This window comes from Vitis vinifera, chromosome 17 (genome assembly GCF_030704535.1).
Source record: "Vitis vinifera cultivar Pinot Noir 40024 chromosome 17, ASM3070453v1".
In the NCBI taxonomy this organism is placed as follows: Eukaryota; Viridiplantae; Streptophyta; class Magnoliopsida; order Vitales; family Vitaceae; genus Vitis; species Vitis vinifera.
Window position 1 is genome coordinate 11,930,418 of NC_081821.1, and position 14,893 is coordinate 11,945,310.

Below are 14,893 nucleotides of genomic sequence, written 5' to 3' on the forward strand. Positions count from 1 at the left end.
AAAAATGATACTTCGAATGAATTCTTTAAGTTGCTTCTTCCACAGACCCAATATAGATGCATTTAATTTATTTATTGAAAAATCAACAATATTTATAAATTGTGTCTTGTTGGATATGCAATTCCGAGAATGCATTGGGACAGAATAACATAAAGAGACATTTTCTGAACCTACAATTCCACACACTACGAATCTTTTAACCTAGAGGATAAATGTTGACCCATGATATACCAGAAATCATGCCTCATACCAGGCTGTCTGCCACCTAGGTTGGAAATGGGCCCAGGGTTTAAGCATGACCACATGAGATTCACTTAAATGTGCTGGTTTTCAACTTTCTGATTTTCAAGGTCCATCACAGTGTGAATGCCCTTTATCATCTCCAGGAAGAAAATGAAGTTTTCAACCCTTTCGGCGCTCTGTAACGAGTCCAAGGGAATGGAGAACACGGTTTCTCCATTTCAGAAACATTTAAAACAACAATTATTTTGACTAGCCATTTAGCAAATAATCTTACAAGCAATACTGCTTGTAAACAGAAACTTCAGCTATGGCACCTAATAATAAACTGCTTTAAAAGAAGGTATTTAGGATCAAATGGTTCTAATCAACTAGGAAAATTAATTTTTGCTTTCTCTTTGAAAACAACAGAGTCAGGAGATAACATTACAGGGGACAACTAGTTAAGTAGAGGCAAAACCTAAGAGAAGTTGCCATGGCAAGTGCACAGAAGAAACTGGCCTCAGGTTGGCTAAGCAAAGGCCATGTTTCTTGATCTTGCAGACATGGAAGCACATTAGAAACAAAATATTGTCTGGACACAGTAAGCGCTCCCTCCTTCCAATGGAAACAACAATCAACAGTTGTCAACTTTTAGAAATATTGACAGAGATGTTACTAAATAATAATAACTATATATACAAGAATCCATTCTATCCCATTTTAATTTCATAATTGGCTATAGATGAGCCTTAGAGAGGAAAATAACCATGGCTCCTGCTCATCAAAAACATAAAAATAAAAACAAAAATAAAATAGACATACAAAATCATGTCCATCATATTGATGAAAAATGAATCAGAGCAACAAACTCAAGATATGGACCCCAGCAGTTTGCACTAAGATGAAAGTTTCCCTCTCCTACCACAAGAAGGAATGGGCTGCATGAATTTGTCTATTTTGATCCACAAAATACCCTTTTTTTTACAGAGTCACTGATGGCAATCTCCAAATTTGGACAGGTTTGAGAGCGTGAGATATTTTCATTCCTTCATATAAATTAATATTACTGCAAACCCATAGTGGAGAAACATCATCTGCTAAGTTTTCCTCAAGTACCTCAAAAATCCAGAAGTAACTGTGGAAGAATCCTCTCTAAATGTGTTGCTTCTATTTTATTAACACCCTCTGCTTCAGCAATTGTGGCAGCACGTTCAACGGCCTCTACATCCACAGGAAAGGTTGACACAAATGAAGTAACAAAGAATAACAAAACTTACACTCTCAAAAGGAAGCATGGACTTTAATTCAGCAAGGTAAACCTATGACAAAGACTCGCAGAAGTTCACAACTCAGCTTTAGAGCATTTGCATTAGCTGCATCAGAGATCAATAAAAGGTTAACATTAATTGAAGGATGTTTATTTATTTATTTAACAAACCACTTGTAACTACTTAAATGAGTAAAGAAAAAAAAACTTCTAGCAAGGAAAATGTTGATTGGATGCATACAGTCAGATCTACTTTATGCAGGTGTAGGAAAGAAAACTTCCATATAACATATAAGAGCATGTGACTTTGAACCTAAGGCCATGTTTGGTTACCCAAAAATTTGAGGGAAAATATGATAGAAAGAAAATAGAAAGGAAAAGTAGACAAAAAGAAAAATGAAGAAAAAAAAAATAGATTTAAAGTTAATGTGGAAAAAAATTGTATTTTTCATGCATAGTTTAAAAGTATACAACCCTAAAAATACATACACTAGTAGAAAAGAAAGAATAAGGAAAGAATTGGAAACTATCCTATTAAAGATCCCTACAAATCAGGGATTATATATACAAATATGCACAAATTTACACAGCTGGATATTCACACAGCTGTACACGCATACAACCATATATCACAACTGTATATCTTCCACAGCTATATATTGCAACTGTAATAATCTTCAACACTCTCCCTCGAGTTGGTGAATAGCTATTATCCATTCCCAACTTGATAATGATTTCTTGAAATCGGGCACTGGCCCATCCTTTTGTTAAGACATCAGCTAATTGACCTCCAGTGTGAACACATATGGTGTGTAGACTAAGCCACTAACTTCTCCTCAATAAAATGTTCATCTACTTCCACATGCTTGGTTATCATGTTGTACCCAGGTTATGTGCAATGTTGATGGCCGACTTATTGTCACAATAAAGTCTTATCGGTGTCTCCCACTTAATCTTCAAGTCCTCCAAGATAATCTTAAGCTAAAGCAACTCAAAGATTCCTTAAGACATTGCACGAAACTTTGCTTCTATGCTAGATCTTGCAACAATGTTCAGTTTCTTACTCTTCCAAGTTTCCAAGTTCCTTCCAAGAAAAGTGCAACTATCCTGTAGTAGACCTCTGATCAACAACTGATCCTGCACAATCTGCATTAGTATAGGCCTCCATTGATAGCTCAGTCCTTTTCTTAAACAAAATTTCTTTCCCTAGAGTTGCTTACTGTAGGATTCTATATACAGCTTGTAGATCAACTTCCTTCGAGTTATGCATAAATTGACTCACTAGGCTGAGTGCATAGGCTATGTTTAGTCGTGTATGTGAAAGGTAGATCAGTTTGCCAACCAATATTTGGTACATGCCCTTGTCTACGGTTGCATCCTCACTTGCTTCTCTAAGCTTATGATTTGGATCAATAGGTGTGTCAGCCAGTTTACATCCTATTTTTCTTGTCTCTTGCAATAAGTCAAGAACATACTTCTGTTAGGAGACAAAAATTCCCCTTTTTGAGTAAGCCACTTCAATTCCCAAGAAATATTTTAGTCTTCTAAGCTCCTTTATTTCAAACTCTTTTGCTAAGCATCACTTCAATGCTTCCCTTTCTTCAAGATCATTTCCAATCAATATTATATCATCCACATAAACTAATAGGGCAATCAATCCCTTGAGGTTGGTGTTTAACAAATAAGGTGTGGTCACCGTGGCTTTGTAGCCAGCAGTTATCAGAACTTTGGAAAATCTTCTAAACCAAGCCCAAGGAGATTGTTTCAACCCATACAAAGTTTTCTTCAAATTATACACCTTTTTTCCTTTCAAGTGTATATTAAAACCAGGTGGAAAATCCATATAAATTTCCTCTTCTCCATGTAGGAAAGCATTTTTCACATCAAACTGTTAAAGGCTCAGTCAAAATGGGTAGCCAGAGAGAGTAAAACTCTCATAATGTTCATCTTGGCTATTGGTGTGAAAGTCTCTTGGTAATCTACTCCACATCTGAGTATAGCCTTTGGCAACAAGTCTAGTTTTGTATCTCTCAAGAGAACTATCCACCTTGTACTTTACTGTGAACACTCACTTGCACCCTACTGGACTCTTCTTTTTTGGTAACTCAACCACATCCAAGTCCCATTCTTTTCAAGTGCTTCCATCTCGGCCATCATGGTTTCTTTCTACTCCTTACTATGTAGTGCCTCGGGTAAGGTCTTAGATATGGCTATGGTGTTTAGGCTGATGAAAAAATTTCTATGAGATGATAACAATCTATCATAGGACAGAAAATGGGAAAGTGGATATAAAGGGTGTTGAGTACAGTTCTAACAACCATGGGTAGATTTAGATCACTAATATAATCTAGAGAAATATCAGGAGAAGATGGATTATGTACCTCATAGGAAGTGGTTGGTTTTGACTCTTGAACCTACATAGGTTCAATGATGGTTGTTTTCTTCCTGGAGTAAACCAAAGTTGGCCTTGTAGAACTAGGAACTTGTTTCCCTGAAGGTGGACTTTTAGGTTTAGGAATTTGTGAGTGCTCAAACACAGGCTCAAACACAGATGATTGTGATTGTGAGGGTTTAGACATACATGAGGGCAAGTCAAGTAAGAAAAAATCTCTTGTATCCATATCTTCCATTAATGATGTCTCCCCTTGAAGATAAGGATGATTCAAGTAGCTTTCAAGTTCAACAAAGGATACATCAAAAGAGAAGTAAAGTTGTTGAGTGGGTGGACAATAACATTTGTAACCTTTTTTAGTAGATGAATACCCCACAAAAATGCACTTAATTGCTCTTGGATCTAGTTTCCTTTTGCTATGAGAGTGGACATGAACAAAAGAAATACAATCAAAAACTTTTGGAACAAGACTAGCAAACGTTGCAAAGTTCGGGAAGTATTTTGAAAAATTTTCCATTCCCAAAACTCTAAATGGCCAACGGTTTATAAGATGAGCAACAATAAGTACTGCTTCATCCTAATATGATTTAGGAACATTTTTTTGGAACAAAAAAGCTCTTGTAACAACCAGAAGATGACCATTTTTTCTTCAGCAACCCCATTTTGTTGGAGAATACTAACACAAGAGGACTCATGGATAATACCTTCTTTTTGAAAATAAGGAGGTAGGATTCGATTGAAGTAATCCTTTGCATTATCAAACATAAACTCCTTAATTCCCACTCCAAATTGAATTTTAACCAATTTGTGAAAATTGGGAAATACAATACTCTCATCCGATTTTTGTTTGAGAAGAAACATCCAAAATACTCAAGTGCAATCATCTATAAATGAGACAAACCATTTAGTGCCTGAAATATTAGGAATTGTGGAAAGGAAATGAAACTCTTTGACTATTTATTGGAAAAGAAGCACAACAGTGCTTTACTAGTTCACAAACATCATAATGTAATTTTTCTACATCCATTCCCTTGAACAATAAAGGAAACATTATCTTAAGAACGCCAAACGACGGATGCCCAAGATGATGATGATGATGAAGCCAAATATTATCCCTTATTGTGGATGAGATTTTGGAAAGGAATGATACAGGTACATGATTCTTAGTCTTATTTTGACTAAATGACAACTCAAGATAGTAAAGTCCATTCATTTCCCTTTCCCTTTCCCTAGCATGTCCAATCATCTTCCTCATACCTTGTTCTTGAAATACATAGTAGGAGGAATAAAAAATCACATGACAATTCAGTTATTTGGTAAGACGATGAAGGGAAAAAAAATTGGTGGAAAGCTTAGGTACATGTAGCACATTTTTCAAAACTATGGATTTATTCAAGCGAACTTCCCCTTGACTAGCCACTGTGGCTAGAGAGCCATCAGTAGTGGCTATTTTCTTATTACTAGGACATGGGCTATAAGTATTAAACTTTTGTGAGGAATGAGTCATATGATTTGTAGCTCCCGAGTCAATGACCCAAGAGCCTAGAAAAGACATATCCAAGACACTAAAAGCAAGAGAAGGGGAATACTTACATGATTGAGTAAGAGAGCAAGCACCACTAGGACTCTCGAGGGTTCCTAGGAGATTTTTCAATTTCTCAATTTCTTCCTTGTTAAGCTCGGTATGTTCACTACCACCGGAATTCACCCTCTCTTGTAAAGGGTTTTTATTGATTTGAGAGTTGGTGAAGAGTACCTAGGTTCTCTACTGTCCTCCTTTGAAACCTTGTTGTCCACCCTTGAAAACACAATCTTTACTTAAAGTTTGAGGCTTTCCATAGAGTTTACAACACCAATCCCTTATGTGTCTTGGTCTCTTGTAGTAGGTGCACCAAATAGTGTCCTTGTTCTTTGTTCTAGACAAATCATCCGTTGATGGAGGATTCACATTGTTCTTGAGTTTGGGCAATGTTGGTGTCATCAACAATCTTAAACATGGTGGGTAGAATTTCGGAAATAATTTTTGAGAAAAATATAGAAGAGTGCCTTTGAAATGGCAATGAAGGCCATTAAACTAGACTTAAAAAAACATAGGAAAAGGGTACCATAACTAAGCAATGAAGGCTGAAAAGGAAAAGTCCCAAGGAGCCTAATTTGGCTCTAATACCATGTGAAGAAAAATTGTATTTCTCATTCATATTTTAAAAGTATACAAACTTATAAACATATACACCAGCAAAAAAAGAAAGAATAAGAAAAGAATTTGGAACTACCCTATTAAAAGTCCCTACAAATCAGGGATTTTATACACAAATCTACATAGTTGTACACACACATGCAGCCGTATATTATGGTTGTATATACAACTATATATCTTCCACAATTGGAAAGTATCTTCAACAGTTAATAAATTATTTTTTTTATGCTACTTCAAACTCATTTACTTATTTTAACTCTACTATGTAAAGATTAAATAATTTAAAATGCCTTTGTTTCTAACCATCGATTATATTTGATTTTCTTTTATATTTTCCACAATAAAACCAAACAAGAGAAAATTATTTTCCTTAGTATTTTTTTTTTCTCTCCTTAATACTTTCTAAGAACCAAACATAACCTAAGGCTTCATCTAATTTTATAATTAATTATCTACATCTGTCTTAACCAATTATCAACATCTATCTTAATTTACCATAGATGTATTTATCTAGTGGGATTGAAAACACGGAACTGGCACATTAAAAATGCAGCACAATCAAAGGGAAAATTTGTAAGCACAAATCCATAAAGGTTTCAACTAATCTATAGGGGAAAGAGTCATAAATTTACAAGGCTAGTGCAATTTCATGGTGAGCAAAAAGGTACAGGATTTGATTACCTCTGAGCAGATAGCATACTGTCACTGAATAGCCAAAACAACTAAATAATAGAATGTCATTCAAGCCACACAGGAAAACAAATAATCATACTGCTAGATAAAAGACAGAAAAAGAAAACCTTTTAAAGACTTTGGTCATTAAGTTTTCACACAGTTCATACTAGTCTCCTCAATCTTCCTGCAAAATGTAACATAGTTGTCTGTAGGAAAAGGGGAAAAACAAAACCTTTGACCTCAATGAATCAAGAATCACTATCCTGCATATCCTCTAGTGCCTCTACCCGATCATAATAGTCCAACAGGACCAATCTTAAGAAATCCTTTCAGGTGTGTGAATTAGAAAGGTGATTTTCCCACTAAAATGAGCACACCATTTTCTAAGAAATTTCATTTTCACAGTTCAACAGTTAAATAATGGCTAGAGCATGGCTACCCATTGTATTTACTTTGCTACTTCAACAACTTTTAGGCATTGCAAATTCTCAATCAAACCCAAACCAAAACCATCTAAAATACAATCTGGAAAGCTTCAATCCAATTTCTCTCCACTACATTGTTCCATGCTTCCATGTGAGAATTCTCACCTCCTTTGCACACTTTCAAGGTCCACCAGGCTGATTTATCTAACCCTCATTTCTGTTTCAAATTCTGAGACCTTAGTTAGGACCAACAAATCAATGGTCACCAAATGCGAAGAACTCTTCCAAAGGTTCATGTATACAATGGACTTTGGATCAAGTTCCTTTTACAAGGATACTTATCCGAAAATTTTAAAATCTCAATGCTTTCCTTTCCTCTTAAATCCCTCCTTTCCAGACACAGGAAAAAGATCATCTAAATTATGATTTTCTTCTCAATTTATAGAATTCCTAGACTCGATTGCCATAATCCATATTCAAAATTGAAACAAAAAGTAATAAAAGAAACTACAATGACCTGATTTACCTGAAGTGGGCCGATTTTTCTTTGATGTTGCAGCTCCTACCTGCATCCACCAAAGTATTGGAAACCAAAGGCATAATCATCAACCATCTCGCATGAGATTTGTTCTGCAACTACAGAGAATTGAGCCAACAATTTTTTTTTAATGCAATTCATATTCAAAATTCGATAACACTGGCGCTAATTGCCCACTTCAGTTTTGTTAACAAACATAACATTCAAATTATTCTCTTCTTTTCTTTTCTTTTCTTTTCCTCAATTTTCTCGCCAAAACATCGAAAATTCGAAAAAATGTCTCGCAAACTCACTTCGCACTCCAGAGGATCGGCTCCTTCGTTCTTTTCACGCTCTGCAGTTAATGCAAAAATTCACAAAAACAAAAATAAATCAAAAATCGCAGAAAAAAAAATCAGAGAAAAAGATAACAAAAAACAATGCAGAAAAAAACAGACAAAAATAATAATAATAATAATAACAACAACAAACCGAGGGCTGTTCTGGACCATACAAGCTTGAAAATGGCATGAATCAGATCCTGTCTTGGAAATAGTTATACAAAATCAATACAGAAATAATTAACATTAATATGAAGAAATGAACACGAAAAATAATGGAATTTATGGTTTTACAGGATCGAAACGGGTGTTGGCGTTGTCCATCTGAAGCAATCTCAAGGCAATAGATGGAGCACCGGAGAAGGTAGTGATGCGTGGGAAGGGGTGGAGTGAGTGAGCACAGAGAAATGTTTTTTGTGAAATTAAATGTTCTGTGACATGAAATTCAACGCCCCTATAGCTCAGTGGTAGAGCGTCAGTCTTGTAAACTGAAGGTCTGTAGTTCGATCCTGCATGGGGGCATCTTTTTATCGTTTTCCCCTTTCCCTTTTCTAGAATGTGTTTGGCTGCCGAGAAAATAACGATTTTTTGTTTCTATTTTCTAAATGCGTTCGGCTGCTCTGGTGTTCCCCATCTTTTTTGCAGGTTTTTTCTCCGTGTTCAGTTTCAGCAGCTAAAAGAATGTTTTATTTTTTCTCTTTTCTTTATAAAATGTGTTTGGCTATTGAGAAATAACAATTCTTTGTTTTATTTGTAATTGTTGTAAATGCAAGTGTTGAATGTAACCTCTTAAAGGCCTCTTATATTAAAAGTGTTGAATCAATAAGGGTCTCCAAAAAGCCCGCGGCCCGCCCCAGCCTGAGCCCGTTTATGGGCGGGCCGGGCCGTGGGCCTAAATTTAGGCCCGTAGGCCTGCCCCTTTAAAAAAAAACTACAAAAATAAAAAGTATTAAAAAAAATATTCAATTAATAAGCATAAAAGGAATGTAGCTTAGTTGGTTAGAACCTTGAATTTAAAAAATGAGGGGAGGGGTTCGAATCCCTCCTTCTCCCCTTCCCTTTTTTGAAAGCCATTTTGGCTTATTTAAAAAAGCCCGCCGGCCCAGCCCGCCCCCCAGCCCATGGGCCTAGCATTTTAGCATGGCCCGGCCCGGCCTGTTGACCAGTCAACGGGCCCATAGGCCCGGCCCGGCCTGTTGACCAGTCAACGGGCCCATAGGCCCGGCCCGAGCTGGGCCGCGGGCCTCCTATTTACAGCCCGGTCCGCCCGTTGGAGACCCCTAGTTGAATGTCACCTCAAGTCTTCTTGTATTGTAGTAATTTTAAGATATGTTTCTAATATTTATAATACTTGAAAATTTTTATTTTTCAAGTATTAAAAGAACTAAAAATACTTCTTAAAATTACAACCTAACACACTCTAAAATATTAAAAATATAAGTACTTCATTACCACTCTTTATTAACACGAGTAAATGGAGGTATTAATGTAAGATTTTTGTGTCTCTCGCACCTTATTACTATGTTTAGTTCTCGGAAAGTAACAAAGAAAATAAATACTAAGACTATATTTGGTTTTTGAAAAGTACTAAGAAAAAAAATATATTAAGGAAAATTATTTTCTCATATTTGGTTTCAACATAAAAAAATACAAAATAAAATAACTTATAATTAAAATTTTATATATTTTAAAAATATTTAATGTTTATAATAAAGAGGAAAAATAAATTAAATAAGTTTGAAATAATATATAAAATAATTTATTGATTTTAAATCTAATTTTTATTTTCTTTCATTCCACTTTTCTTCTTTATTTTCCTTTCCTCGTATTTTTCCTCACCGTTTCTAGGAACCAAATATAGTATAAGGAAAATAATTTTCTTATATTTAGTTTCACCATAAAATTTTTTTAAAGAAAATTAAATATAATTAAAATTAGGTAGAAATTTATAAATTAAATCAAGTGAAATAAGTTTGAAAAAACACATAAAAATAATTTATTGATTTTGAATATATTTTTTATTTTCCTTTATATTTTTTTTCCCTCAAATTTTCCATGAACCAAACATAGCCTATATAAATGGACACACCTTGAGTAAGAAGTTCTCTCATTCTTTCTTTCATTTTCTCCTATTTTTTTTATATATTTTTAAAGGTATTTTGCATATCTCTTTATTATTTTTCATAATTTGTATTTCATTTACTCTCACTTTATAACATCTTATTGGCACAAATTGCTTTAAAGGTAATTCTATGATATTAAACTCGAAGTTGTTAATATAGAATAAATTTTGCATGTTTTTATTTAATGTTTTCATAATCAAACCGATCATTGAACATAAAAAGTTATCGGTTTACGATTCACTAATCAAACCGACGGTCAAATCGGTGACATTATAAATATATAATTTATATATTATTAAAATTAAAATAATTATAAAAAGTAAAAATACTAATTTATATATTATTTAGAAATTAAAATTTTATTTGAAAAATCATCAAATTAGTTTCAAATCAGAAACTTAGATTAAAATCACAAATTTTAAAATTTATTTTTAAATCATAAACTAATTTTAAAATAAAAATTTATTTAAAATACGATGGACACAATATTTTCAAAATTTTATTTAAAATATATTTTCAGTAATTTAAATTAAAATTATAAAAAATTTAAAAATAATAATAAATGCAAAATAAAATAAAAAATAATGGAAATAAATAAAAATAAAAAGTATAAAAAAAATCTAAAAAATATAGTGAAAGAGTTTGGTGAGGGGTGTGCGCAGCGATAGTACAAGGAAAGGGGGAGGGTTAGGATCTGGAATGGTGGGAAGTCGTCGACATGTCGTGGGGTGGGAGGCAGCAACTAGAGCAGCTAGGGAGCCCTGCGCAAAAAAATGATATGAAGTAGAGGGCATAGGAAAAGAATCTGGAAATGGGTAGAAGAGCTAGAAGAGGAGATGGTGATTATTTTGAACCGTTCGGTTCATAAAAAACCGGTCAGGTCAATCGATTTACCAATCCGACCATCAGTTTGAACAGTTCAAGTCCGATTCAAAGACTAACCTACTCAAGGAATCGAACTAAATTGAAATGGTGATTGATCGATGGTCCGGTTTTTAAAACATTGTTTCTATTAGTATTTAGTTTGGTCACATATTGTATATACTAGTAAATTATTTTTAGTCATAATTAGAAGTTATGCACAAATCTCATTTAATATTATCGTTATCAAATGTTATGTACAAATTATTACAAAATCAGAACTATGCAAAAATCTTTCTTATAGCCAGAAGCTACTTGTAAATTATAGCCAAAAGTTATATAACAAATTATTTTGTTTGGTCATGTTCATAAGCTATGTACGAATTTCATTTAATATCATTATTGTTAAATGTTATGTGTAAATGATTATGTAGTCAGAAGTTGTATTAAAATCATGCTTACAGTAAGAAATTATTTGTAAATTATAATCAAGAGTTATGCAAAATTACTTTAAAATAATTTACTTAAAGTCAGAAGTTATATAGAAATAATATTATATTTTTCACATAGCTAGAAAGTATGTAAAGAAAAAAATTCACATATTTGTATAGCCTAAACTTACACAAAAAATGAATTTTATTTCCTAAAGTGAATATAATGTTATTCTCATAAACGAATAAAGAACTCTCCTTAATTACTAATACTAAAATAAAAATTAACATAACAAAATAAATCACACAATATCACCAGAAGTGAAACAATATTGAGAATTATTATAAGTGTAGTATAAAAGAACATTGGTCATATACCTATTGTATGCCCAAATATTTAGTTAACTTTTACCAAATATCAATAAAAGTAAAAAAGAAATAGATGAAATTGAATTTCCCTAATAATAATGTATTCGATCATATAAATGGATGATGGAAATACTTGCATCGATTGATATTATTTTATATCTTGTTATATTAATTAATATATTGTTATCTCTTGTACTTATGTTTTGCAATTACATTTATTTTAGGGTTTATTACACTTTACCCTCCTAACTTATAGAGTGTTTTGCACATTACCTCATCGAGTTTAAAATCAAGCAATGTACTTATCATGTTTTATAATTATATACAATGTGCATTTTTTGAGTGACGATGCTACCTTAATTGGACGGAGGCGCATGTGCTCTCCACATGACTTATTTAAATGAGGGTAAAAAAAGTCATTCATTTTAAAAAAAAAAAAAAACCTTAACCCACCCTCCTTTTTCCTTCATACATTCCTCCCCTCAATCTTTGTTGTTTGTCCTACCTCCGCTGTCGTTGATGCCACCGTGGATCCCTTCACTGACCACCCATCGCACCACTGCCTTGCTGTTGTGGACTCTACCCTTCTCAAATCCCACACCATCACTCTCCCAATCAAACCCTAGCCCCAATGTCTCTTCCTCAAACGCATCATTTTGATGATCAACCGCCAGCAAAACCTCAACCTTGACCTCACCCTCCAAATATTTGACCAAGCCAACAAATTCCACCTCAATTTTGCTTACAATTATGAAACCTACCTTACCATGATAAAGCTACCAATTGCTTCAAACTGGCTAAATCCTGTATTTTCTAATTTATTTAAATCCCAAAAATTTTCTTTGTTTTTCATTGCCGAAATTTAAATGAGAGAAAGGATTAGAAAAGCTTAAGAAAATTTTCCATTTTCGATTTTTTGTTTCTCAAGCATTTTCGCCCAATTTGGCAAACTTGTCATTTAAATTTTGAATTGATTTTCTTTTTGGATTTTAATATTGTTTTTCGATCATTTTTGTTTAACGATTTGAATTTGGTTGTTTTGGATTGTGATGGTGTTTCAATTTGATGTTTTAACTATTAGGTAAAACATATTTTGGATTAAAGTTGTGTTAGAATTGATCAATGTATAGTTTAGTTTAGTTTTTTTTTTTTTTTTTTTTTGAATCTATCTATTTTTTAAGACATTGCAAATGTGTTTGATCAAGCTTGTTTAGTTGCCGAGAAAATATGGTGAAAGAAAACAAAGGAAGGAAGAAGAAGAAGGGTTGAGTTAGGGTTTTGAGGTTTTAAAATGAAATAACTCTTTTACCCTCATTTAAATAAGTCACATGGAGAGCACATATGTCTTCCGTCCAATTAAGGTAACACTGTCACTCTAAAAATGCATATTGCATGTAATTATAAAGCATGGAAGGTACATTGCTCAATTTTAAATTCAATGGGGCAATATACAAAACACGTTATAGGTTAAGGGAGTAACGTGTAATAAACCCTTTATTTTATTGTTACTTACTTTATTCCTTATATTTTTTAAAATATTAATTATATCTAAAATCTATGTGTTATTGTGTCTCAAAATGGATGAGAATGATGTATGTCTCACAAATTATGTAACCATGCACACAATTCTTCAAGACAAAATATATGTCTTTAATTTGACATTAACAAAAGTTAATATAAATACCATATATGGTACAACAAACTTAACTGAAGGCTCTAGAATAGCAAATATTATGATACCAATTGCAATTAGATCTATATAAATAATATTTATATCCTAGCAAATCTAGAATATGAATGAAGGTAATGTAGAATATCTTTACATTACTTCGATTATTCTAGCCAAAAGCTTATAATGGAAAAAACTCTCAGTTTTTTCCCTCAAGTTGTATCATACAACCATAAAGTCTATTGAGTCATATATTATCATGAACTTGAAGTTTAACAACCTAAAAAATTTTATTCTTTGGCATGACAAGCTAGGTCACTCGAGGTTTTCAATGATGCATCACATAATAGAACACTCACATTGGCATCCATTAAAGGACTAGAAGATTTTTTTCACCTAATGAATACTCATATGCTACTTGCTTCTAAGGTAAATTCATAGTTAAACTATCTTTTACTAAAGTCATATATGAGACACTTGTCTTTTTAAAAGGAATACATGAAGACATATGTAAGTCTATCCATCCACCATGTGAACCATTTTGTTATTTTATAATTTTAATAGATGTCTCTACTAGGTGATCACATATTGTCTCATTTCTACACATAATATTGTCTTTCTAAGCTCTCTGCACAAATAATCAAAATACAAACACAATTTCTAGATTATCCAATCAAGACAATATGTCTTGATAATGTTGGTCAACTTACTTCTCAAACGTTTATCGACTATTTTGTGTCAGTTATGATTAAAATTGAGCATCCTATTGGCCATACTCATACCTAAAATGGTTTAGAAAAATCCCTCAGCAAATGTCTTTAATTAATATCTCAACCATTACTAATGAAAATCAAATTACCTACTTTATTAGAGAAATGAAAAGAAAATAATGAAAAGAGAATATAAGAGGTCATTTGTAAAATGCTTGTACCATCTACTGAATATTGTACTTAACATCTCTTTAAAATTTTCCTACCAAAAAGAAAAACCCCAAAAAAACTTTCTTAGGTTAAGAAGCAAAATTTCTTCTCACTTACAAAACCAAGGGACTAAAATTAAGAAAATTTTGAAATCTCCTCATTTCTCTTCTCTTATTCCTTGTCAAATGAGGTGTTAATCTAAGATAATAGCAACACCCTTACAACCTTTTCATTGCATTAACATGTATTGATACTGTTAAGTATTAATGTAGAATAAAACCAATGAAGATTAAATAGTATCTTGGTGTTTTATTTACTATTTTGAGAGAGTCATATTTCCCTTTTGTCTCTAGTAAATAAATTTGAAACTAAGCACATTCAAGAGAAATTCTAGATATTGTTGTGAACTAACTTATAATGAACCACACTTTAATATAAATATTGGTGTGAAAGTGAATACACCTTAGTTGGCAACAATACAATA

At 32.8% G+C, this 14,893-nt stretch overlaps 1 protein-coding gene and 1 non-coding gene across 3 annotated transcripts; one reads left to right on the forward strand and one right to left on the reverse strand.

Moving 5' to 3' along the window:
- Positions 1–1,041: 1,041 nt before the first annotated feature.
- LOC100253596 (protein MHF2 homolog) lies at positions 1,042–8,736 on the reverse strand. 2 transcript variants are annotated; one of them, XM_010664763.3, is made up of 6 exons: positions 8,331–8,722; positions 8,188–8,236; positions 8,010–8,050; positions 7,705–7,744; positions 1,542–1,595; positions 1,042–1,443 (listed from the first exon to the last, which is right to left on the reverse strand). In XM_010664763.3, the coding sequence occupies exons 1-6, from the start codon at positions 8,358–8,360 to the stop codon at positions 1,340–1,342; spliced, it is 318 nt and encodes a 105-aa protein (XP_010663065.1). In that variant the 5' UTR covers positions 8,361–8,722; the 3' UTR covers positions 1,042–1,339. The 2 variants fall into 2 exon arrangements, with proteins under 2 accessions (XP_010663065.1, XP_010663066.1); XM_010664764.3 differs by lacking the exon at positions 1,542–1,595 and having other exon boundaries at positions 8,331–8,736.
- TRNAT-UGU (transfer RNA threonine (anticodon UGU)) lies at positions 8,487–8,558 on the forward strand. The gene has a single exon. It is a non-coding gene; the product is annotated as a tRNA-Thr (tRNA).
- Positions 8,737–14,893: the final 6,157 nt, after the last annotated feature.